This window comes from Vulpes vulpes, chromosome 15 (assembly GCF_048418805.1).
Source record: "Vulpes vulpes isolate BD-2025 chromosome 15, VulVul3, whole genome shotgun sequence".
NCBI lineage: Eukaryota > Metazoa > Chordata > Mammalia > Carnivora > Canidae > Vulpes > Vulpes vulpes.
In genome coordinates, this window is record NC_132794.1 from 51,382,227 (window position 1) to 51,401,177 (window position 18,951).

Genomic DNA, 18,951 nt, shown 5'->3' on the forward strand with positions numbered 1-18,951 from the left:
CTATAAAACAGGAATAATACTAGCATTTACCTCACAGGTTTATTAATATTAAATTAACTTGTTCACGCAAAGCACTTGGTACAGTATTGGGCACATAGTAAACACTAAGGAAATGGTAGTCATTCTTCACGTAGGCTAGAGGCACAGGAGAACCGCTGGGCAGAGGATGACCCTCACTACCCAAGAAGGGGTGAGGAGCTTAGGAGGCCTTGACCTGACTCCACTCCTAAGCTGAAGGAGGCCTAAGCTGGCCTCCTTCCTCCTTGCCCTGGCTGACCCAGTCCTATCTTTCCAGCATTGGAATGGCAGGGCCACAAGGAGCCTTGTCGGCCTGTGCTCGTGCACCTGCAGCCTGGGCAGATCTGTGTGGTGGATGGCAGGCTGTCTGTGCTCCGCACCATCCAGCTACGGCCCCCCCAACAGGTCAGCCTCATCCTATCTGGCAACCGCGGACGCCGGGCCCTACTGCTCAAGATCCCCAAGGAGTATGACCTGGTATGTTGCAGCTGGTCCCATTCCTCCAAGCGCAGCCAGGGAGGCAGGTGGGTTGAGGGGAAGGAGCACCAAACCAAGCAGAGTTTCCGCTAGTTTCTTCTAGTCCCTGGCTGTAGTCCCTGATGCAGAGAGAACCTTGAACATGTTTGTCCTGCTTTGGGCCTATGGGGTGACATGATCTCCACAGTGCCTTCTTCTTCTTGCACTGTCCTCCTCCTTCCTTTGTAAGGATGCACCAGTGGATCCTAGCTGGGAGTCCTGGGAAGAAGCCAGGCCCCCTGATTTTAGGATCCAGGGAATTGTTATAGATTTTGGAGGATAACTCAATCAGAGGCTGATCTTCAGCTCTGACTAGCTGGCTCCCGGTGCCCTCCGTCATGTGTCCTCCCTCCCTTCCCCTTTCTTCTCCAGCATGAACAGAGAAGGAAGGATTGCTTCAGACATGAGTCTTGGCATGCCATCTCTGTGCCTATAAGCTAGCCTGAACCCCACTGAGCCCAGGCCGTAACAGTAAATCCCTTTTAAAAGGGTGCTCTTTCAAGGGGCCCCTGACAAAACTCACACAAAGCTCCTGGCCTCAGGAGGCACTGAGAAGTGGTTGCTCTCCCTGTCACCTCTCTGTAGGTGCTGCTGTTTAACCTGGAGGAAGAGCGGCAGGTGCTGGTGGAAAACCTTCGGGGGGCCCTGAAGGAGAGCGGACTGAAGTTCCAGGAGTGGGAGCTGCAGGAGCAGGAACTGATGAGGGCAGCTGTGACACGACAGCAGAGGAGCCATCTCCTGGAGACCTTTTTCAGGCACCTTTTCTCCCAGGTGTGTAGGTAGGGTGAGGTCTGTCCCTACATGTCTGCCTATGGTGGTGCCCTTATCTGCAGATGGCCTAACACTAATAATCAGGTCTACTGAGGTTTTGGCCCAATTGCTTGGCCTTTCTGTAAGGAAATGCTCTGGTGCCCACCTGCGTGACTCCAGGGAGGCCACATCAGGAGCTTAAATGCATGTGTCATTCAGCTCTCTCCCTAGGGCTATCCAGGCTTTCTACCTTCACTTAACTCACCCTGGCCAGAAGGCTGCAGAAACCCAGGACAAGAAGGGCAGTGTGGGGGCAGTGAGAGCCCTTGGTCTGCCTTCCTTGGCACAGTGTAGCTGCCAGAGGCCTCTGTGGGGTATTAATGCACACCTTGCAGACTTTTGAGAACTACTGAGAGGATGTGGGGAAACAAGCCAGGAAGAGAAATGCAAGGACTTGCATCCATATCTGGCACAAAAATAAAACAGTCTGGGTGTAGAAGGGTGGAGAGGAGAAGCTTGGTAGAGATAAGATCAATACATCATGGGCCCCACTCAAGACCTTTGTCATGCTTCTGGGAAAATGGAACCTACCCAGAAAGGAAGATAACTGGCCAAAAATGATGGCTACAGAACTGATCCAGGAGGTAGGCAGTGTAGGAGTTCAGGGTGGTGGAGGATCATAGTTTGGGTCAGATTTGGCGAGGACTTAAAAAAAGGTGGAAAATTTTTGGCTCAGAGGAAAGGAGCAGAGGTGCCCAGTATAAGGACAAAAAAAATTAATGTTTGAGAAGAAGGAGCAGGGTTGGCAAGCTGGGGAGAAGATTCATGAGGGAAGCAACCATTTAGTGGTCATTTACTACGTGCCAAGCACATGACTTTTGTCATTTACTTCCCAAACCAGTCGAACATGAGTATGCTCAAAATGGAAGGACCCATAGGTGAGGAGATTCACTGCCAGGGCCCAGGCGGGACTGGAGCACCTCTACTCATTTCAGGACCCATCAGGGCTACCGGGACTCCTTGTTGCTGGGGGTGAGATGGTTTGCTGCTGTGTCCTGGGGGTGGCTGCCAATCCTCTCTATCTGCACAGCACTTCCAGGTTTCAAAACATTCTCCATACAATGTCTCCTGTTGAATTCTCACAATAGCCCTGTGAGATAAGTAGGGCATGTAAGAAAATGAATGTTAGACAACTGGAGAGATTTGCCTGTGGTCACACAGCAAGTGGGTGGCAGAGCTGGGACAGGAACCCGGGTCTTTTGCCTCCAGCCCCAGGCTCTTTCCACTAAAGCTCCTTGTTTGAAGTAACAAGGTTTGCCTCATGAAACCATAACCAGCCCTGGACTGGGGGCCCCCAGTTAAAAGGCAGGAAATATAGGTGTTATAGCCTGGGGCCTGCCTGCTTCCCTCACTACCTGAAGGTAGCCCACTGTGAGAGTTCCCCTTTCCCATGCCCAACTTTTTCTCCACTCACCTGGGGTTTTTCTCAGTCAAAACTCCTTGGGGTGTAAAAGCAAGCTAGCAATGATGAAGGGTCAGTTGACTCTGAGGATATGCTGATGGAATTCTCAGGAATTCCAAAGGGAGGACTATGACTTGGCTTAGAAGGGGCTAGGGAAAGGAAAGATGCCAGCAAACAAGGTCAATTCTCTCTCTTACCCGGCCTCATTTTCTCTGTGTGTTTACTTCCCTCCATCTGTATCTCTGAGCACTTGGAAGAACAGGGTGGCCCACAACTTCTGAGCTTTCTTGTGCTCAGATCAAGACAGACCTGGAACCTGTCAGTCCCAATTCCAGATAATCTGCCTGGGTCAATTGTGCATCCCTGGTCCAATCAGTTAACACAGAGGGCCAGGGCTCTGTAGAACAAATGGCCTCAGGGACCACCTGCAGGTCATAGGGTAGGGCTTAGGGGACAGGGTGCTCGGCAGCTATCTGGAAAAGGTGGTATCTGTCCTATAAGCTTCAACTGGACTTCAAGGAAACCTTGTCTCCTCTTTCCCTCCCTCTGCTGCTGCCCGAGTGCAGGTGCTGGACATTGACCAGGCAGATGCAGGGACTCTGCCTCTGGACTCATCCCAGAAGGTACAGGAGGCCCTGACTTGCGAGCTGAGCAGAGCTGAGTTTGCCGAGTCCCTGGGCCTTAAGCCCCAGGACATGTTTGTGGAGTCCATGTTCTCTCTGGCTGACAAAGATGGCAATGGCTACCTGTCCTTCCGGGAGTTTCTGGACATCCTGGTGGTCTTCATGAAAGGTAGGGGGAGAAGGGAGTGATCATCCAGGTAGGAGAAGATGGAAGGAGCTAGAGACTGCGGCTGGAGGGTAGCTGATCTGTTGGAGATGGGGAAGTGCTGGGGCTAGGTCTCTAGCCATGGCAGACAGCTGGGAGCACCTAGGTAGAGATCAGCAAGGAGAGCGACCCCTTATTGTGCTCAGCAGTTGGGTCACACTCATGTGAGGCCCCTTCTGGCCAGCTTGGGGTTTAGGCAGGTAGGTTGGGGTCTCACAGGGTCCTCCTTCTCCCAGGTTCTCCGGAGGAGAAGTCTCGCCTTATGTTCCGCATGTATGACTTTGATGGGAATGGTCTCATTTCCAAGGATGAATTCATCAGGATGCTGAGGTTGGTCCTGTGGGATGGCCAGAAGAGTAGGCCAGAGCAGGGATTACTGGGGGTAAGAAGTAGGGCATGAAGGTGGGAGCAGGAGAGTAAAGATCACGGGCCTCCTCCTCCTCATCTATATAGCCAAAGACTGTTACAACTAGGAGGAGGCTTGGAATTTGGCCAGTTGGAGCCCTTCCATGTGGTCTCTGAAGGCCTGGTGGGATAATCAGGAGGTCCTCCTGCCTAGGCCTCAGGCTTCTTTACAGGGCCTAATGGTTTCCCTCCCCTGACCCCAGGTCCTTCATCGAGATCTCCAACAACTGTCTGTCCAAGGCTCAGCTGACTGAGGTGGTAGAGTCCATGTTCCGGGAGTCAGGCTTCCAGGACAAGGAGGAACTGACATGGGAGGACTTCCACTTCATGCTGCGGGATCATGACAGTGAGCTCCGATTCACGCAGCTCTGCGTCAGAGGTGGGACAGCCTGGCCTTGGGGCTGACTGACTTATCCATTAGCCACAGCAGGCACAGTGTATAAGGCCCACATCCTCTTAGGAGCCCACAGAAATATTTTAATCAATTTTAAGATTCTCTTAAAATCTGAAGAATGAATATAACAATAATAAACAGGGGATGATTAATCCAGGTTGGATTATATTCTTCTGTATAACCAACATGATTGTAAAAATATTTATCTTTTATAAATACACATATATACATATTTTTTCTTTTCTTTTCTTTTCTTTTTTTTTTTTTTAATGGAGGAAGTGGCTTAGGAAAGCGACAGTGCCTAGGGCCCACAGTGCAGCTTTGTCCCGGGGGTGGGCAGGGTTGGGGTGGGGAGGGGGACAGCACACAGGATTATGCTTCTCCTGGCTCTCTCTCAAAGGGCCATGTGCAGGGTGCCCAGGGACGGGGGTGGGGGTGGGGGGACACAACAGTGTCTCTTTGTTACAGCCCTCTCCAAGCCATATTTGCCTGAGCTGGGGTGTCTGGTGGTGGTGGTGGGGGTGCTCTGGTTTTGTTTGCCTTTATATCCCTTGGCTGAGTGCTCAGTTCAAGTTTGCTTTAGTGCACGGAGACCCACATCTGTTGTCCTTCCCCCTACTTCCTGTCCCATCTGTGTCCACCTCGGGTAGGTAGGGGCTAAAGCCAGGGTAGTAGGGGCAGGTAGCAGGACCCTCCATGGCCTACTCTGAGCTGGTGCTGCACCTTCACAGTTTCTCACTGGAGCATGTTGAGACCAAACCCAGCCTCTCCAGATTATGAGCACTTCAGGGAGCTGAGCAGCCCAGATGGAGAAGGGTGAGCTGGGTAAGACCCAGCTGCACTCTGGTCAGGGCTTCCCCTGTCCAGGGCTGGAGGGGAGCTAGCTGGTAGAGTGCAGAGCCAGCACTCCTGATTCTTCATCTTCTCACTTTTCCTAGGTAGCTGGGGCAGTAGGCACCTGGGCCTGAGGGCAGAATAGGGGCAGGTGCCTGGACGTGAGCCCAGGCCACAGTCCCAGGGACATTCAGTCCCTGGAGGCGAGGACGGGCTGGGGGAGCAAGCATTATGTAGAAGGGTAGCTTTGAGTACTACTTTCCCCCCAACATTTTATATTATGAACATTTGTAAACACAGGAAGGTAGAAAGCATTTTATGGTGATCTCCATGTCTCCATATATGCCACCTAGATCTACATTTAATTCCCAGGAGGTTTTAAGCTGGAGGGTTCAGCAGGGGTTTTTGTAGCAGAATGGTCTTAGCTACCCCATTAGCCTGATTCCAGTCCCAGGAGTGGGGCTGCAGGTGGACACACATCCAGGGGACACTGCCTGGCCAACTTTGTTTCAGGCCTCCCTGCCCACTCATGGCTGGGTCTAGCTCCCACTGGGGCCACAGCTTGAGGCTGGGCACATGAAGGCAAGGGTACCGGCCAAGGAGCCTCTACAGTATGGACATAGGATGAGTGCCAGGTCTTCCTGGGCTCTGGGCCCTGAGCTGTTCCCAAGATCAGGCCTGTGTTACAGGGGTGGAAGTACCTGAAGTCATCAAAGACCTATGCCGTCGAGCATCCTACATTAGCCAGGAAAAGATCTGGTGAGTCCTCATCTGGGAGTGGTAGAGGGAGGGCTGTGGTTAGGGGGCTTGCCTTTTCTCTCCCCAGAATGCCTAAAATCAGGGGCCCTTCTAGCCTATGTAGTGCCTTCATGCAAATTAGAAAACAGTGCTCCTTACTCCAGGCAGACACAGCCCTGCATCAAGAGGAGCGGAGAAAATAAAAAAATAAATACATACATAAATACATAAATAGCGGAGAGCCTGCTGGATTTCAGTGCTCTCCTGCTGCCAGGGTCAGGTGCCCTGATCAAGGGCAGAGCTGGATGCGTTTCCTTGGCTGGGACCCCCCAGGATGTAACTTCTTTTCTCTCTAGTGAACTGTGGGAATCCTGCTGTCCCCTGCCTGAGAGCTCTGACCCTTCCTCAGCAGAGTCTGCCTGAAGGCAGACTGGGGACAGTAGAGGATCAAGTGCCTTAGGTGGCCAAAGTCCTCTCCTTCTTGTCCTAGTCCCTCCCCCAGAGTGAGTGCTCGCTGTCCCCACAGCAACACTGAGGTGGAGTGGACACCACAGAGACTGCAGTGCCCCATGGACACAGACCCTCCCCAGGAGATTCGTCGGAGGTTTGGCAAGAAGTACGCCCACTCCTCTCCTTAAGCCCGGGCAGTTCATCCATCCCTTTAGCATGCAGGGGTGCAGGAAGGATAAATAGTTCGTGCCCGAGAAGATCACAGCCTACAAGATGGTCTGGTATATTGATCATTATTACAATGTCCCACTGATGAATGTTGTAATAGTGGTAAGAGCAAGGGGCTTCAGAGCTCAAGGAAGTGCTCACACTCTGCCTGGGAAGTCAAGGAAGACTTCCTGGAGGTGGGTGTCTTCTGAGCTTCCAGTAAAAGGTGAGACCAGAGCAAGAATGGGGAGTTGCAGACTGGGAGGGGAGAGGACCATCTTGAGTGTGAGTGGGAACTGGGCTAGAGGGAGTGCATCCCCTGGGATGAACTGACCAAGTGAGCCCTTGCAACGCTGTCTGATACCAGTCCCAGTCTGCTTGAGGAGTATGGGATAGCCTTGGGTCTGAACCCTGCTTGGCTTGAGCAACTTGATGCCCTTTCTCTGCTCTAGGGAGGTGGGTTGCACTAGCGGTGGGTCCGTAGCCAGAGCCAAGACTTCTTGTCTGCCAGGGTAACATCATTCCAGCCCCTGCTGTTCACGGAGGCTCAACGGGAGAAGTTCCAACGCAGCCGCCGCCACCAGACCTTGCAGCAGTTCAAGCGCTTCATTGAGAACTACCGACGCCACATTGGCTGTGTGGCTGTGTTCTATGCCATCACTGGGGGCCTTTTCCTGGAGCGGGCCTACTGTGAGTGGGGGCAGCCCTGAAGTTGGGGCTCCTATGGATGCATGGGGCCTGCTGGAATGGAGGCTGCGGGGGAGTCCTGCTTGAGGGGTGGCAGCCGGGACGTGCACTTGATCTGCCTCAGAGGCCCTGTCTCCTCTGCACTGCTCCCCTCTTACCTATCTGGGCTCTCCAACAGACTATGCCTTTGGGGCTCACCACATGGGCATCACGGACACCACCCGTGTGGGCATCATCCTGTCCCGGGGCACAGCCGCCAGCATCTCCTTCATGTTCTCCTACATCCTGCTCACCATGTGCCGCAACCTCATCACCTTCCTGCGAGAGACCTTCCTCAACCGCTACGTGCCCTTCGACGCCGCCGTGGACTTCCATCGGCTCATTGCCTCCACTGCCATCGTCCTCACAGGCAGGGCCCTGGAGTCCTGGGGATTCTGTCTACTTCCTCCTGCCCCCTGCTGCCTTACCCCCCTCTGAGAGCCCCTCCTCTCTTTTGTGCTTAACTTGAATGTAAGTGCTAGATGTCCTTCTCCAAAGGATGGCGCTGACCTGGCAGTGGTGTGGAGTGAGCTCAGGAGCCTCATAAGGGCCTTCCCATGCTCTCAGGGCCACCTCACCAGCCTCCTCCTGACAAGTTACTGGCACCCTAGAACAAGTGCACATAATATGTGATCTCTCCCAGTTTTGATGTTACAAAACATATTCTGTGAGAGAAAACAAGAGAATGAACTTCTGATGGTATCATTTCACTCACGTGGCTGTGCTCATGGGTGGCGTATATGGGCACTTCCGGGGGTGGGGACGGACAGGAGGATGATTAGAGACCAGACCTTCTTTAGGCTCCCAACACCAGGTGGCTAGAGTCCTCCAACTTGGGCTGAATGGGTTGAGTGCCCCCACCAGGCTGCCCACAGGCTCACTCCCACCTTGTCTGGTCCTCCTTAGTCTTACACAGTGCAGGCCACGTGGTGAATGTGTACCTGTTCTCCATCAGCCCACTCAGCGTCCTCTCCTGCCTCTTCCCTGGACTTTTCCACAACGATGGGTGAGTGAGTGGGTCGCTGTGTGCGTGCGTGTGTGTGTGTGTGTGTGTGTATGTGTGTGTCAAGGTTGGAGGATTCTTTATGGGTGGAAAGAAGCAAATTCTCTTGGCTCTGAGGAGAATGTCACCTTCCAGACTATAGGACAGTGACCAGCCAGAGCCCTGACCCCAAGTGGGCAGAAAGGGAGACTTGTAGCTGGGTTGGGGTGTTTCCTCTGGAAGTCCCAGACATCTCCGCATCCTTCCTTGCTTTCCCTTCACAGATCTGAGTTTCCCCAGAAATATTACTGGTGGTTCTTTCAGACTGTGCCAGGTAAGAGCCCTCCCTGCTCTGAGTTGTGGGCTCTGGGTTCTATCTGCCATGAGGCTGCCTAGTAGCTCTTACTCAGCTCTCACAGTGATCAGGCTCTGCCCTCTGGCCCTGAGGACTCTCCTGGGCAGTAGGAGCCTCTGCTTCCCAGTCCTTCTCTTGGGTGCTTGGCTGGGCTCCTACCCCAAGTCTGAACTTCCTCTTTCTGTGGAATGGGAGTGGACCGCCTCGCCCCTCACCCCAACATAGACACCTGCCATGACAGTGTCTTTGAGGAATGCTGTGCTGCAGCTGCATTCAGCAGACTCTGCTGGAGGGACAGGCTCATTGTCAAACTAGGAAGAGCCCCCTACCCTTTGTAGTCTGTCTTGACAAGGGCTGTTTAAGGATGTATTCTAACTCCCCATAATCACCCATTTTAGAACTATTAGCTGTGAATCTATTCAAGAGCTTCTTGAACCTATTTATATTTTCAGTCTGTTTCCTCCTTGGGGTAATACATTTCCTACACTCCTCTCCGTGAAACACAGCATTCTTTTTTTAATCCTAAAACAATCTGCTTTGAACTTCAGAGTGCTTGCTAATTCCTGCACACTGGGATTTAGTGGATAAGGCTGTATTTATGCTCTCTTCTCTGTTCAGGCCTTTACAGGCTTTGATTAGATCCCGTCTTAACCTCTGCTTTTCTATACTGCAGGGTTCTAATCTTCTTAATTTCTGCCTCTCTCCTCGATCACTTGAGGGGCCATTCTCTGGCCCCACACTTTCGTCCTGACTCTAATATTACTTTTCTTGTGTACCCCATGCTTGGGGTCCCCTGTGAGAGGAGGGTCCTCCCACCAACACTGAACTGAACCCAGGGGGCTCAAGTGGTTGTGATTATTCACTAATGGTGCCAGTGCTCATGCCATGGTAGCCAAGTAGAGTGCTAAGGGGATGTAGATGAAGTCTTAACTCCATGGAGGCATGGCTTGTAATGTTCAAAGTCTGACCCAGAGGGCCCGGAGCAGATACCCGGTGCATTTATTCTTTCAGCACACATTTATATAAGACCCATGGGGTGCCAAGCCCTACCGTAAGCATTAGGATTCAGTGGTGAACCAGCAGCCTAGTCCTTGTTCTTGTGGGCCTGACAGAGAAGTGACAAACATAAATGACACAGGTCCTTGAAAAATAGCAATCGGGTCTGTGAGGGATAAGCAGAGTCTGCTGAAATAAAAGACACCTGTGATCAGTGGTGTAGGGAGAAGAGAACAGAGGAGAAACCTGGGCTTCCACTCCCTCCACCCAGAGCAGTGAAGTGGAACGGGGCCCCTGAGCCATGGCAGCCTCAGAATAGCCCTGCTCCTCTGCCCTTCACTCCATGTTCATTTCACAGGCCTCACGGGGGTCATGCTGCTCCTGGTCCTGGCCATCATGTATGTCTTCGCCTCCCACCACTTCCGTCGCCACAGCTTCCGGGGCTTCTGGCTGACCCACCACCTCTACATCCTGCTCTACGTGCTGGTGAGGGCTTTCAGGGTCTTGGCAGGATGATCCCAGGGAGGCAATGAGGGCTGAGACATAATTTCTCCATCCCCTTGGTCATTTCAAGAACCCTCTCCACTTGTCACTTCAAAGCTGGAGACTGTAGTGTGGAGCGGTCAAGCAGATTGACCTCAGTATGCAGTACTTGGAAGATGGGTGCCCTGGCATGGCTCTAGCAGTAGTAGCCCTACCAGGCTGGTCTATGTTCCTTGCAGACACCTCCACATTATTTCCTTCACATCATTTCATCAGTCATTCCTGAGTTCCAGTGGCTGGTGTGGGCTCCTGGGTGGACTGCCTACATTCAAGGGAGCATCACCCTCTCTATATTAAGAGATATATTAATATCTCTATATTAAGATATAGAGAAATATATCTTAACTTGGTTCTGACACTTTTGTTCTGATCCTGGGCTTTTGATCCCAGGATCAAAAAGTTCTGATCCAGAACTTTTGTTCTGATCCTTTTGTTTTCTGGGGTGTTAGCACCGCACCCAGCTAAGTGCCACTGGTAAAGTTAATAAGCTTGCTTAAAATGTCTTCACTGGACTGTTGATAAGATGAATTTTTAAGACTCTACCTATTTCCATTCCTTCTCCTTAACCTGGGCTCCTGCTTCCCTTCCTTCACAATCCGCCCCCCTCCCCCCCTTCTCTTGTTCCCTTTACCTTCCCTGGGTTTGCCATCAGTTGCATCAGCTAGTTAGTTCCAGAGCTGACTCTGATCTGTGCCTGTGTCATGGCTCTGCTTAGCCTACCTTCCTCATGGATGCAAGAAGTTCCCTAAAGGACACCCCAAAGGTCTTGCTGAGAAGCCATACTAAGTCCCAAGGCCCCAGTGTCCCCACCGATGATAGCTTGGCTGCCAGCTTTCAAGACGTGCAGAGCCCAGATGGTTGTCATCCGCTACGTGGCTCCAGGCTGAACTACACACAGGGATCTCCCTTGTCCTGAGACAGAGGGAGAGAGTCCATCATTGCCTGGGTCAGGCCAGCACCTGTGGGCTGCCCTGCCTCCTCCCAGATGCAGTTCTCCTCACTGATCAGAGGGTCTGTTTCCATGTTGCTTGAGGCTCAGCACTTCACAATTCTGAAGATGAGTACCCAGCCTTGACTTAGGTTGTTTCATAGAACTGATGTTTGTTTCCAAAGAAATCTCTGCCTTCTTTGGAAGCTGTGGCTAAGTGATCCCTCCCTACCCACCCTTTCTAGGGTGGAGCCCTACCATTCCAGGTTACTGTTTCTGTTGGGGTGGAGATGATATTCTTGATCCTGGTGAAAAAAAACCCAGCTTCTTTGAACTAGATGAGAGACCCAGAAGAGTAGCCAAACTGCTTCCCTGAGACCAAGACCCCTTTCTGACTTGTCCTGGGATTCAGAGTCACCCTTCCTGCCAGTAGGGGAAGTCAGCAGCTCAGAAAGGTGCAGGACCCTCTCTGCTGAGCAGTCTTAGCCCTGGCCGCTAGGGAGAGTCTCACCTGGGGCGGGGGCGGAGGTGGGGGGTGGGGGGGTGGGGAGTGGGGTGGGGGTTGAGGGTTGGGGTGGGGGTTGGGGGGTGGTGTTGGATATCAGGGCCAAAACACCAGTTTCCTTCCCATTTATCCCTGGTATGGCCACTTGACTTCAGGCAGAAAGAGAAGCTACAAGTAAAGGACTCCTGCATGGAGCCAACCCTGCAGAAGGATGTCCAGAATCCTGATCCAGGCAGAAGAGGGCAGGGCTAGCACAGCAGAAGCTGAGCTGGCGGCAGCTCCCCTAGCTCCTCAGCCAACCATGAGTCTGCAGCAGCTTTGTGGTTTAAATGTAGAGCCAACACCAAATGGGATGTATAAACAGAGGAGTATGAGGTCACCCTGACATTGTTCTCAGCCTAGTTAGATCCTCCGAAAGCCTGAGGGGGTGGGCGTGGGTTCCATAATGAAAGAGGAGCTGGGGGCAACCAGAGCCAGTTAGAGAAGAGCCCAGAGAGGTTTCAGTTAGTTCTGTGGGCAAAGGCTCAGGAGGGGAAAGGGAGAGCTGAATGAGGAGCCAGAGTTCAGTTTAACAGTTATCTGTTGAAGGGTCTAGTAAGTACTAGTTTGGTGCTAGACCCAGTGGAGGAAGTAGGAGACTTTAAGCCCTGCCCTCAAGAATTTAGGATTTGAAAAAAAAAAAAAAAAAAAGAATTTAGGATTTGCTGCAGAGAAAGTGCCATGCATCTGAAGTGATCAGAATGAGCAGACAATATAGGATTAATTGCTGAGTTGAGCATTCCAAACAGTGAGTTACAGTAGCTCACTGAAGGGAGTTTCATTTGGGCCAAACTGGTTAGGGAAGACTTTGGGGAGAAGATGGGACTTGAGCCAAGCCTTAAGGAGAGGCTAAGATTTGAAAGGGCACAGTGGAATCTGAAGAGCATTCCAGGTAGAAGAAAGGGCATGAGCCCTGGTGCAGAGGCAGAAATGATGAGAATATTCAGGGCACAATGGGGACAGGCCTAGCTGTGGCTGGTCTTAGGTTATTAGGTGCTGACAGGACATGGTGGACCCGTGTGGGCTGCAGGGGCAGCTGAAGGGCTGTGGCTCAGTGGAGGGGACGTGCCATATGGGAGATCATAGACAGAAGAGAGCAGAGTGAGAAAATCAGGTTTAGGCAACATGCAGGATCAGGGCTGGGAGAAGGAACAGAGAGCTGGTGGAGGAGGTGGAAAGTGAGTGTCCTGAGAGAACCAGCACAGTACTGTCACCCAAGTGGCAAGGAGCCGGCAGTTGCTAGTACCACAGACTGCCAACCATTGGAGCAAATGAAAGGAAACCTTGGGGTCTCGCCATTCATGGGGCGGGTGAGCTCCCAGCGAGCAGGTCCTGAGAAGAGGTGGAGGCAGGAGCCAGAGTGACCAGACTTAGGAGCAAGCAAACGGGAAGAATGGGGGTAATGGTATCTGACCATGTTAGATCAGCTTATTGGGGAAAGGATCAGAGCTGGACAATACCTGTCAGTTATTTCTGGAAAATGGGGAACTGGTTAGGTGTTAGTCTCCAAAGGAATAAATTGGAGGAACTCCTCTTACTCAACCGTTATTAAGTGCCTGCTATGTACCAGGCAGCAACTTCTAAGAGCTGAGAGTATGGTGGCAAAAAAAATTTTTAAATAAAAAAAAAAGGACCCCACCCCCAGTCCAGTGGGGAAAACAACGGAAACATGTTAATGAATGAAAAAACATTAGTGTGGATGATGACAAGTGCTCTGATGGGAGTTAACTGGGAGATACAACAGAAGACCAAGGGAAGGCCTGACAAGGCGTTTCTGCTGAGGCCTGAAAAATGAGACAGAGGTAGCCAGGGGAAGAACCTGAGAGAAGGCATTCCTGGGAGAGGGAACAGCAGGTGCCAAGGTCCTGAAGCAGAAAGGACTTGCCATGTTTGAAGAACAGGAAAGGGGATACACTGGCAGGCAGAGGCTAGAGCATCTCAAGGCCTTGTGGTATAATGGGAAGTCTACTAAGGCTGGTTAAGCTGGGATGGCAGGATAAAATGAACTTGAAAAAGTCACACTGGCTGCCCGGAAGAGAATGGGTCACAATGGGGCAACCCAAAAGATCAGCTAGGAGGCTACTGCAGGAGAACAGGTGAGAGTCGAAGTGGCTGGTTTAGGATGGTGCCAGGAAGACGCAAATAGTCTCACTTGTCATGGATGCTCTGCAGGATGGGGTTGGGGTCCGGAGTGGTTAGCTTTGGGAACCTGGAAGGAGCATGGTACACAGAGAAGTGGGGATGGAGTGTGCCCATGGGGGTGGGGTAGGGGGGTGTGGAGGTTGCAAAAGGCTAAAGCCTGAGCTGGCCACAGACACTGTTGTGGGCATGGCTTGGTCTGAGCTGTATTCTTTACTCTGTCCAGCTCATCATCCACGGCAGCTTTGGCCTGATCCAGCTGCCCCGTTTCCACATCTTCTTCCTGGTCCCGGCACTAATCTATGTGGGGGACAAGCTGGTGAGCCTGAGCCGGAAGAAGGTGGAGATCAGCGTGGTGAAGGCAGAGTTGCTGCCCTCAGGTACCAGCCCATAGGCAGTCAGGGACCAGCTGGGTGGTACTGAGAAAGGCGACAGGGCGGGGACAGAGCTTGGACCTTGCAATCCCCTGACTTGGCTACTGGAGTTGGCAATGGCCCTGAAGTGGCAGCGATGAAGGAGCTTTGTCAGAGGACCTGAGTCTCTTTCACAACAGAGAGAGGAGGAACCCCGGGCCAGATTCCTTTCCCTGCTGACTACCACCACCAGTGCTGCATTGCCTCTCCTCAAGGGGGACATGGCCCAAGGGGGGTAATGCCTTCTGATGGGGAGAGGCCTTGCCATATTCCAGAATGAGAGCTGAGACTGCAGGTGGGGGAATTTTCTGGAGGCCACAGTGTTGCTGAGTCCTGGACAGCAGCCTCCTGCCCACTTCCTTTCCCCAGGAGTGACCCACCTGCAGTTCCAGCGGCCCCAAGGCTTTGAATATAAGTCGGGACAGTGGGTGCAGATTGCCTGCCTGGCTCTGGGCACCACTGAGTACCACCCCTTCACATTGACTTCTGCACCCCATGAGGACACACTCAGCCTGCACATCCGGGCAGCAGGGCCCTGGACCACTCGTCTCAGGGAAATCTACTCACCTCCAACAGGAGATGGCTGTGCCAAATACCCAAAGGTGACCAAACCCAGGCCAGATGTGCTACATGCCCCCACATCCACTCAGCAGGCCTTAGTCTTGCAGCCCCAGACTCCCCAGTGTGTTCCCCCCCCCCCCACTCCCAATCCAGAGACTGGTCCTTCCAGGTAATACCACGTAATAACACGGTACACCCTTTTCTCTTCATTCCATAAACATATCTGCCCTTTCCCTGCCTCCCATTTCTAGCTTCAGAACTATTGTGGTGGTGGAGCTTAACTCAAACCCACTCCTCCTCTTGCAGCTGTACCTTGATGGACCATTTGGAGAGGGTCACCAGGAGTGGCATAAGTTTGAGGTATCAGTGCTGGTGGGAGGGGGCATTGGGGTCACCCCCTTTGCCTCCATCCTCAAAGACCTGGTCTTCAAGTCATCAGTCAGCTGCCAAGTGTTCTGTAAGAAGGTGAGTGTCTTCTCCTCCTGCCAGCCCATGACCCCTGCTCCCTATCACTGTGTCCATCTCTGCCTGTCTCTCCTGCCTCTGTTCTTGGCCTGATATGGGCAAGGCCAAGTTGGCTTGACCCCAGAGGGATCAGGGTATCCTCAGACCCTAAAGAACAGAGTTGGAGGGATCCCTGGGTGGCGCAGCGGTTTGGCGCCTGCCTTTGGCCCAGGGCGCGATCCTGGAGACCCCGGATCGAGTCCCACGTCGGGCTCCCGGTGCATGGAGCCTGCTTCTTCCTCCGCCTGTGTCTCTGCCTCTCTCTCTCTCTCTGTGACTATCATAAATAAATAAAAAATTAAAAAAAAAAAAAAGAACAGAGTTGGAAAGGGGTAAAGAAACCCATTCCCTCTTACAGAGGAAGGAAGCATTGTCAGGTTGGGAGAAGGAAGGGAACACTTGGGGTGGGGCAAAAATTAAACTAGCTGTTTTCAAGAGGAAGAAGAGGGGAGGTGGCAAGGCAGGACTGGTGGGCTGGGTCCTTTCCAGGAACACAGCCCAGGCCCTGAGGCCCCCTCTGTACCAGGTCCCTTCACCCCAGTCTGGACCTGGTAGCAGGCCCCTGCTTGTCTCTCTGGGCCTGGCAGGTGAGTCAGGGGCACAGGAACGCAGCAGGCAGAGGCCCAGCCCATAAACTGTTAGCATTCAGGGGGTGACAGGCAGCTCCCTTGCTCCTCTATCCGTGCCACCTCTACCTCTGTTTCTTAACCGACACAGCCCCGCTTCATCCTCTTCAGGAGTTGGAGATGGGTCCTTCCATGGCAGCTTCCATCCTCCTGGTCTCTCTTTAGTCCATTCCCATCTGCTCCAAGCAGCCAGCTGGGTCCTCCCTAAGGTTGTTCTGTGATGTGACCCCTAGTGGAACCCTATCCCTCTGGGCTAGGGTTGGTTGGGAGCCTAGCAGCCTGAGGAGGGCCCATTGGAGGGAATGGCAGGGCAGGCTCAGTGTGAAAAAGCTGCTTCCCACCCCATCAGACCATCAGTTCACTTGACAAATGAGCTCCTTTTTCATCATCCCAGGTTATCACTTCCTTTTACCTCTCCATGCCCTGGGGCAACTGCATCTCCTGCCCCAAAGCCTGGTCCTATCACCCCACAATACTCCATCTCCCCAGGGTGCCTGGGGGAGAGGCACAAAGTGACCAAGGCCAGGAGAGTTCTATTGCTTTGGAGATCCTTGGGATATAGGGAGCCTGATATGAGCCAGGTCCTAAGCTCCAGCCATGTGTCCCCAGATCTACTTCATCTGGGTGACACGAACCCAGCGGCAGTTTGAGTGGCTGGCTGACATCATCCGGGAGGTAGAGGAGAATGACTGTCAGGACCTGGTGTCTGTGCACATCTATATCACCCAGCTGGCTGAGAAGTTTGACCTCAGGACGACCATGCTGGTATGTCAGGGCTGGCCAGGCAAGGTGGGTAGGTGGGTATATGGAGTGGCAGGGTGAGGCAGATGACCAAGGCAGGTGGGTGGACAGCCAGCTTCAGATCGCAGGAGGCACAGAGGTGGTGGTCTTGACCCTCAGCCCCTAGCTCCCTCTCCACCCCAGTCTCTGTCTCCTGGGCTGCAGGCTGGCTTGGGTTAGGCACTGACCCTGACTATCCTTGGCCTGACCTGCCCCTCTACCCCCAGTACATTTGTGAGCGGCACTTCCAGAAGGTGCTGAACCGGAGCCTGTTCACAGGCCTACGCTCCATCACCCACTTCGGCCGCCCTCCCTTCGAGCCATTCTTCAAGTCCCTGCAGGAGGTCCACCCACAGGTCAGCCCCACCCCATATCAAGGTTCTCCTGGTCTTTATCATCTGAGGTCTGAGCAAACTTCCCAACCCAGCTCCATGAGGGAAGGAACTGACTGCTGATGAGAACTCATCATCTGGGTGATAAGTGGGGGTAACAGAATGTAAAAAAAAAAGTAGGGGTCACTCTGAGGGGTGAAGGGGGGAGGCAGGGGACAGGGACTTGCCACTTCTAAAGCCATGATGCCTATCCAGAAGGAACAGCTCAGTGATTGAGCTAGTCCTTACCATAAACTCAGAGCTACTCTTACCATTAACGCTGAGCCAGCCCTCACCCTGGACACTGAGCCGATCTTTACCATGAATATTCAGCTAGCCTCTACTCATAAATAATGACCTAGCCCTCAGAGAGACACTAAGCTAGCCTTTAACTTGCACATTGATTAACCCAGCCCCTAGCAGAAACACTGATCATGTACATGAAGCTGACAAATGCCTTGGAGGAGGTGGAGGTTAGACCCACACAGAGCAAATCCACCAAAACTGAGCTAGACTTAAAAATGCCCAGCCTGCACTCACCACACATGGTATGAGGCAAACCTTTATCAGAAACATGGAAGGAGCCCTCACCAAGGACTCTTGCTGGCCTTCAACATGAACACTGAGCTAGCCTTCACATTTTCCTCCCCCAACAGGTCCGGAAGATTGGGGTGTTTAGCTGTGGCCCCCCTGGCATGACCAAGAATGTGGAAAAGGCCTGTCAGCTCATCAATAGGCAGGACCGGACTCACTTCTCCCACCATTATGAGAACTTCTAGGCCTCCTGTCCAGGGGCTCTTCCCACTGTCCCACTGAACAGAGGTCTGGACCCGCACCTTACTCTGTACTTCCTGTTTCTGGCTTCCTCAGCCTTCTCCCCATTCCTAGCTCCCAACTTTGGTCCGAGTGACCATGGTCAGTCACCCCATATGGGTTCAGAGACCCCCAAGTTCAGACTGTCTCAGCCTGGAGAAATGGGAGGCACTATCTGGGAAATAGCAGGTAGGAGAGCTATTATTACTTTGGAGCAAAGTGACACCTCTTCTTCCAAACTAAGAAAAACCCTCAAAAGACTGGAGCTGACATGTGTCAGCTGTGTGCATGTGTACAGGGGACTGTGAGCCTAAGGGTGAAGTGGGAGCACAGATGCTGGCATTTTGGAACCCCTCCCCCCAAGCCTCCCCCTTCTCTAGGCTCCCCACTGTCAAAAGGGCTGGCAAATGCCTTGGGCGGGGCAGAGGCTAGACCTGCAGAGAGAAATTTACAGGAACCCCTTCAGCCTCCTAGTCTAACAGCACAATTGATCTCCTCTCCCGGGTTCTTAAACGTGTACTGTAGTCAGAACCTGGCCTGATATCTCTTTGTAGTGCTCTCAGGCCTTCTCTCTTCTTCCTACTCCAGTAGTCTCCTTTATAAATAAACCACTTTTCTGCCCTCTGGGTTTCTTTATTCTGCCCCAGGATGGGGGTAGGTACTGGCAGAGGAAGTTAGTCAACCAGCCAGCTAATGGCTGGTGCAGACAGCCCTCTGCATTCGGCAGCATCTACTTCTAAAGGAACTGGCCCGGGATCCCTGGGTGGCGCAGCGGTTTGGCGCCTGCCTTTGGCCCAGGGCGCGATCCTGGAGACCCAGGATCGAATCCCACATCGGGCTCCTGGTGCATGGAGCCTGCTTCTCCCTCTGCCTATGTCTCTGCCTCTCTCTCTCTCTATCTCTCTGTGACTATCGTAAAATAAAAAATAAAAAAAAATTAAAAAAAAAAAAGATTTAAAGGAACTGGCCCAAGGCCAAGTACTTTCACCGGAGAGAGACCCCTTTCCCAGCTCAGGAGTACCCTTCCTGACCCAGGGCCTCTCAGGATAGCTAGTGTGGGGCTTCTGG

At 52.6% G+C, this 18,951-nt stretch overlaps 1 protein-coding gene across 4 annotated transcripts in view; it reads left to right on the forward strand.

Moving 5' to 3' along the window:
* DUOX1 (dual oxidase 1) overlaps positions 1-18,834 on the forward strand; it is a 32,454-nt gene extending 13,620 nt beyond the window's left edge. For 2 of the 4 annotated variants that reach the window (XM_072738412.1, XM_072738413.1), the window contains 18 exons: positions 296-495; positions 1,120-1,305; positions 3,313-3,538; positions 3,811-3,904; positions 4,183-4,358; positions 5,897-5,966; positions 6,436-6,561; positions 7,114-7,292; positions 7,468-7,698; positions 8,235-8,334; positions 8,595-8,644; positions 10,020-10,147; positions 14,042-14,195; positions 14,598-14,830; positions 15,096-15,254; positions 16,529-16,684; positions 16,927-17,055; positions 17,727-18,834. In XM_072738412.1, the coding sequence (XP_072594513.1) occupies positions 296-495; positions 1,120-1,305; positions 3,313-3,538; positions 3,811-3,904; positions 4,183-4,358; positions 5,897-5,966; positions 6,436-6,561; positions 7,114-7,292; positions 7,468-7,698; positions 8,235-8,334; positions 8,595-8,644; positions 10,020-10,147; positions 14,042-14,195; positions 14,598-14,830; positions 15,096-15,254; positions 16,529-16,684; positions 16,927-17,055; positions 17,727-17,849 (2,720 nt within the window). In that variant the 3' untranslated portion in view covers positions 17,850-18,834. The remainder of the gene's footprint in view (positions 1-295; positions 496-1,119; positions 1,306-3,312; positions 3,539-3,810; positions 3,905-4,182; positions 4,359-5,896; positions 5,967-6,435; positions 6,562-7,113; positions 7,293-7,467; positions 7,699-8,234; positions 8,335-8,594; positions 8,645-10,019; positions 10,148-14,041; positions 14,196-14,597; positions 14,831-15,095; positions 15,255-16,528; positions 16,685-16,926; positions 17,056-17,726) is intronic. The other 2 variants (XM_072738414.1, XM_072738415.1) reach the window with 1 other exon arrangement.
* Positions 18,835-18,951: the final 117 nt, after the last annotated feature.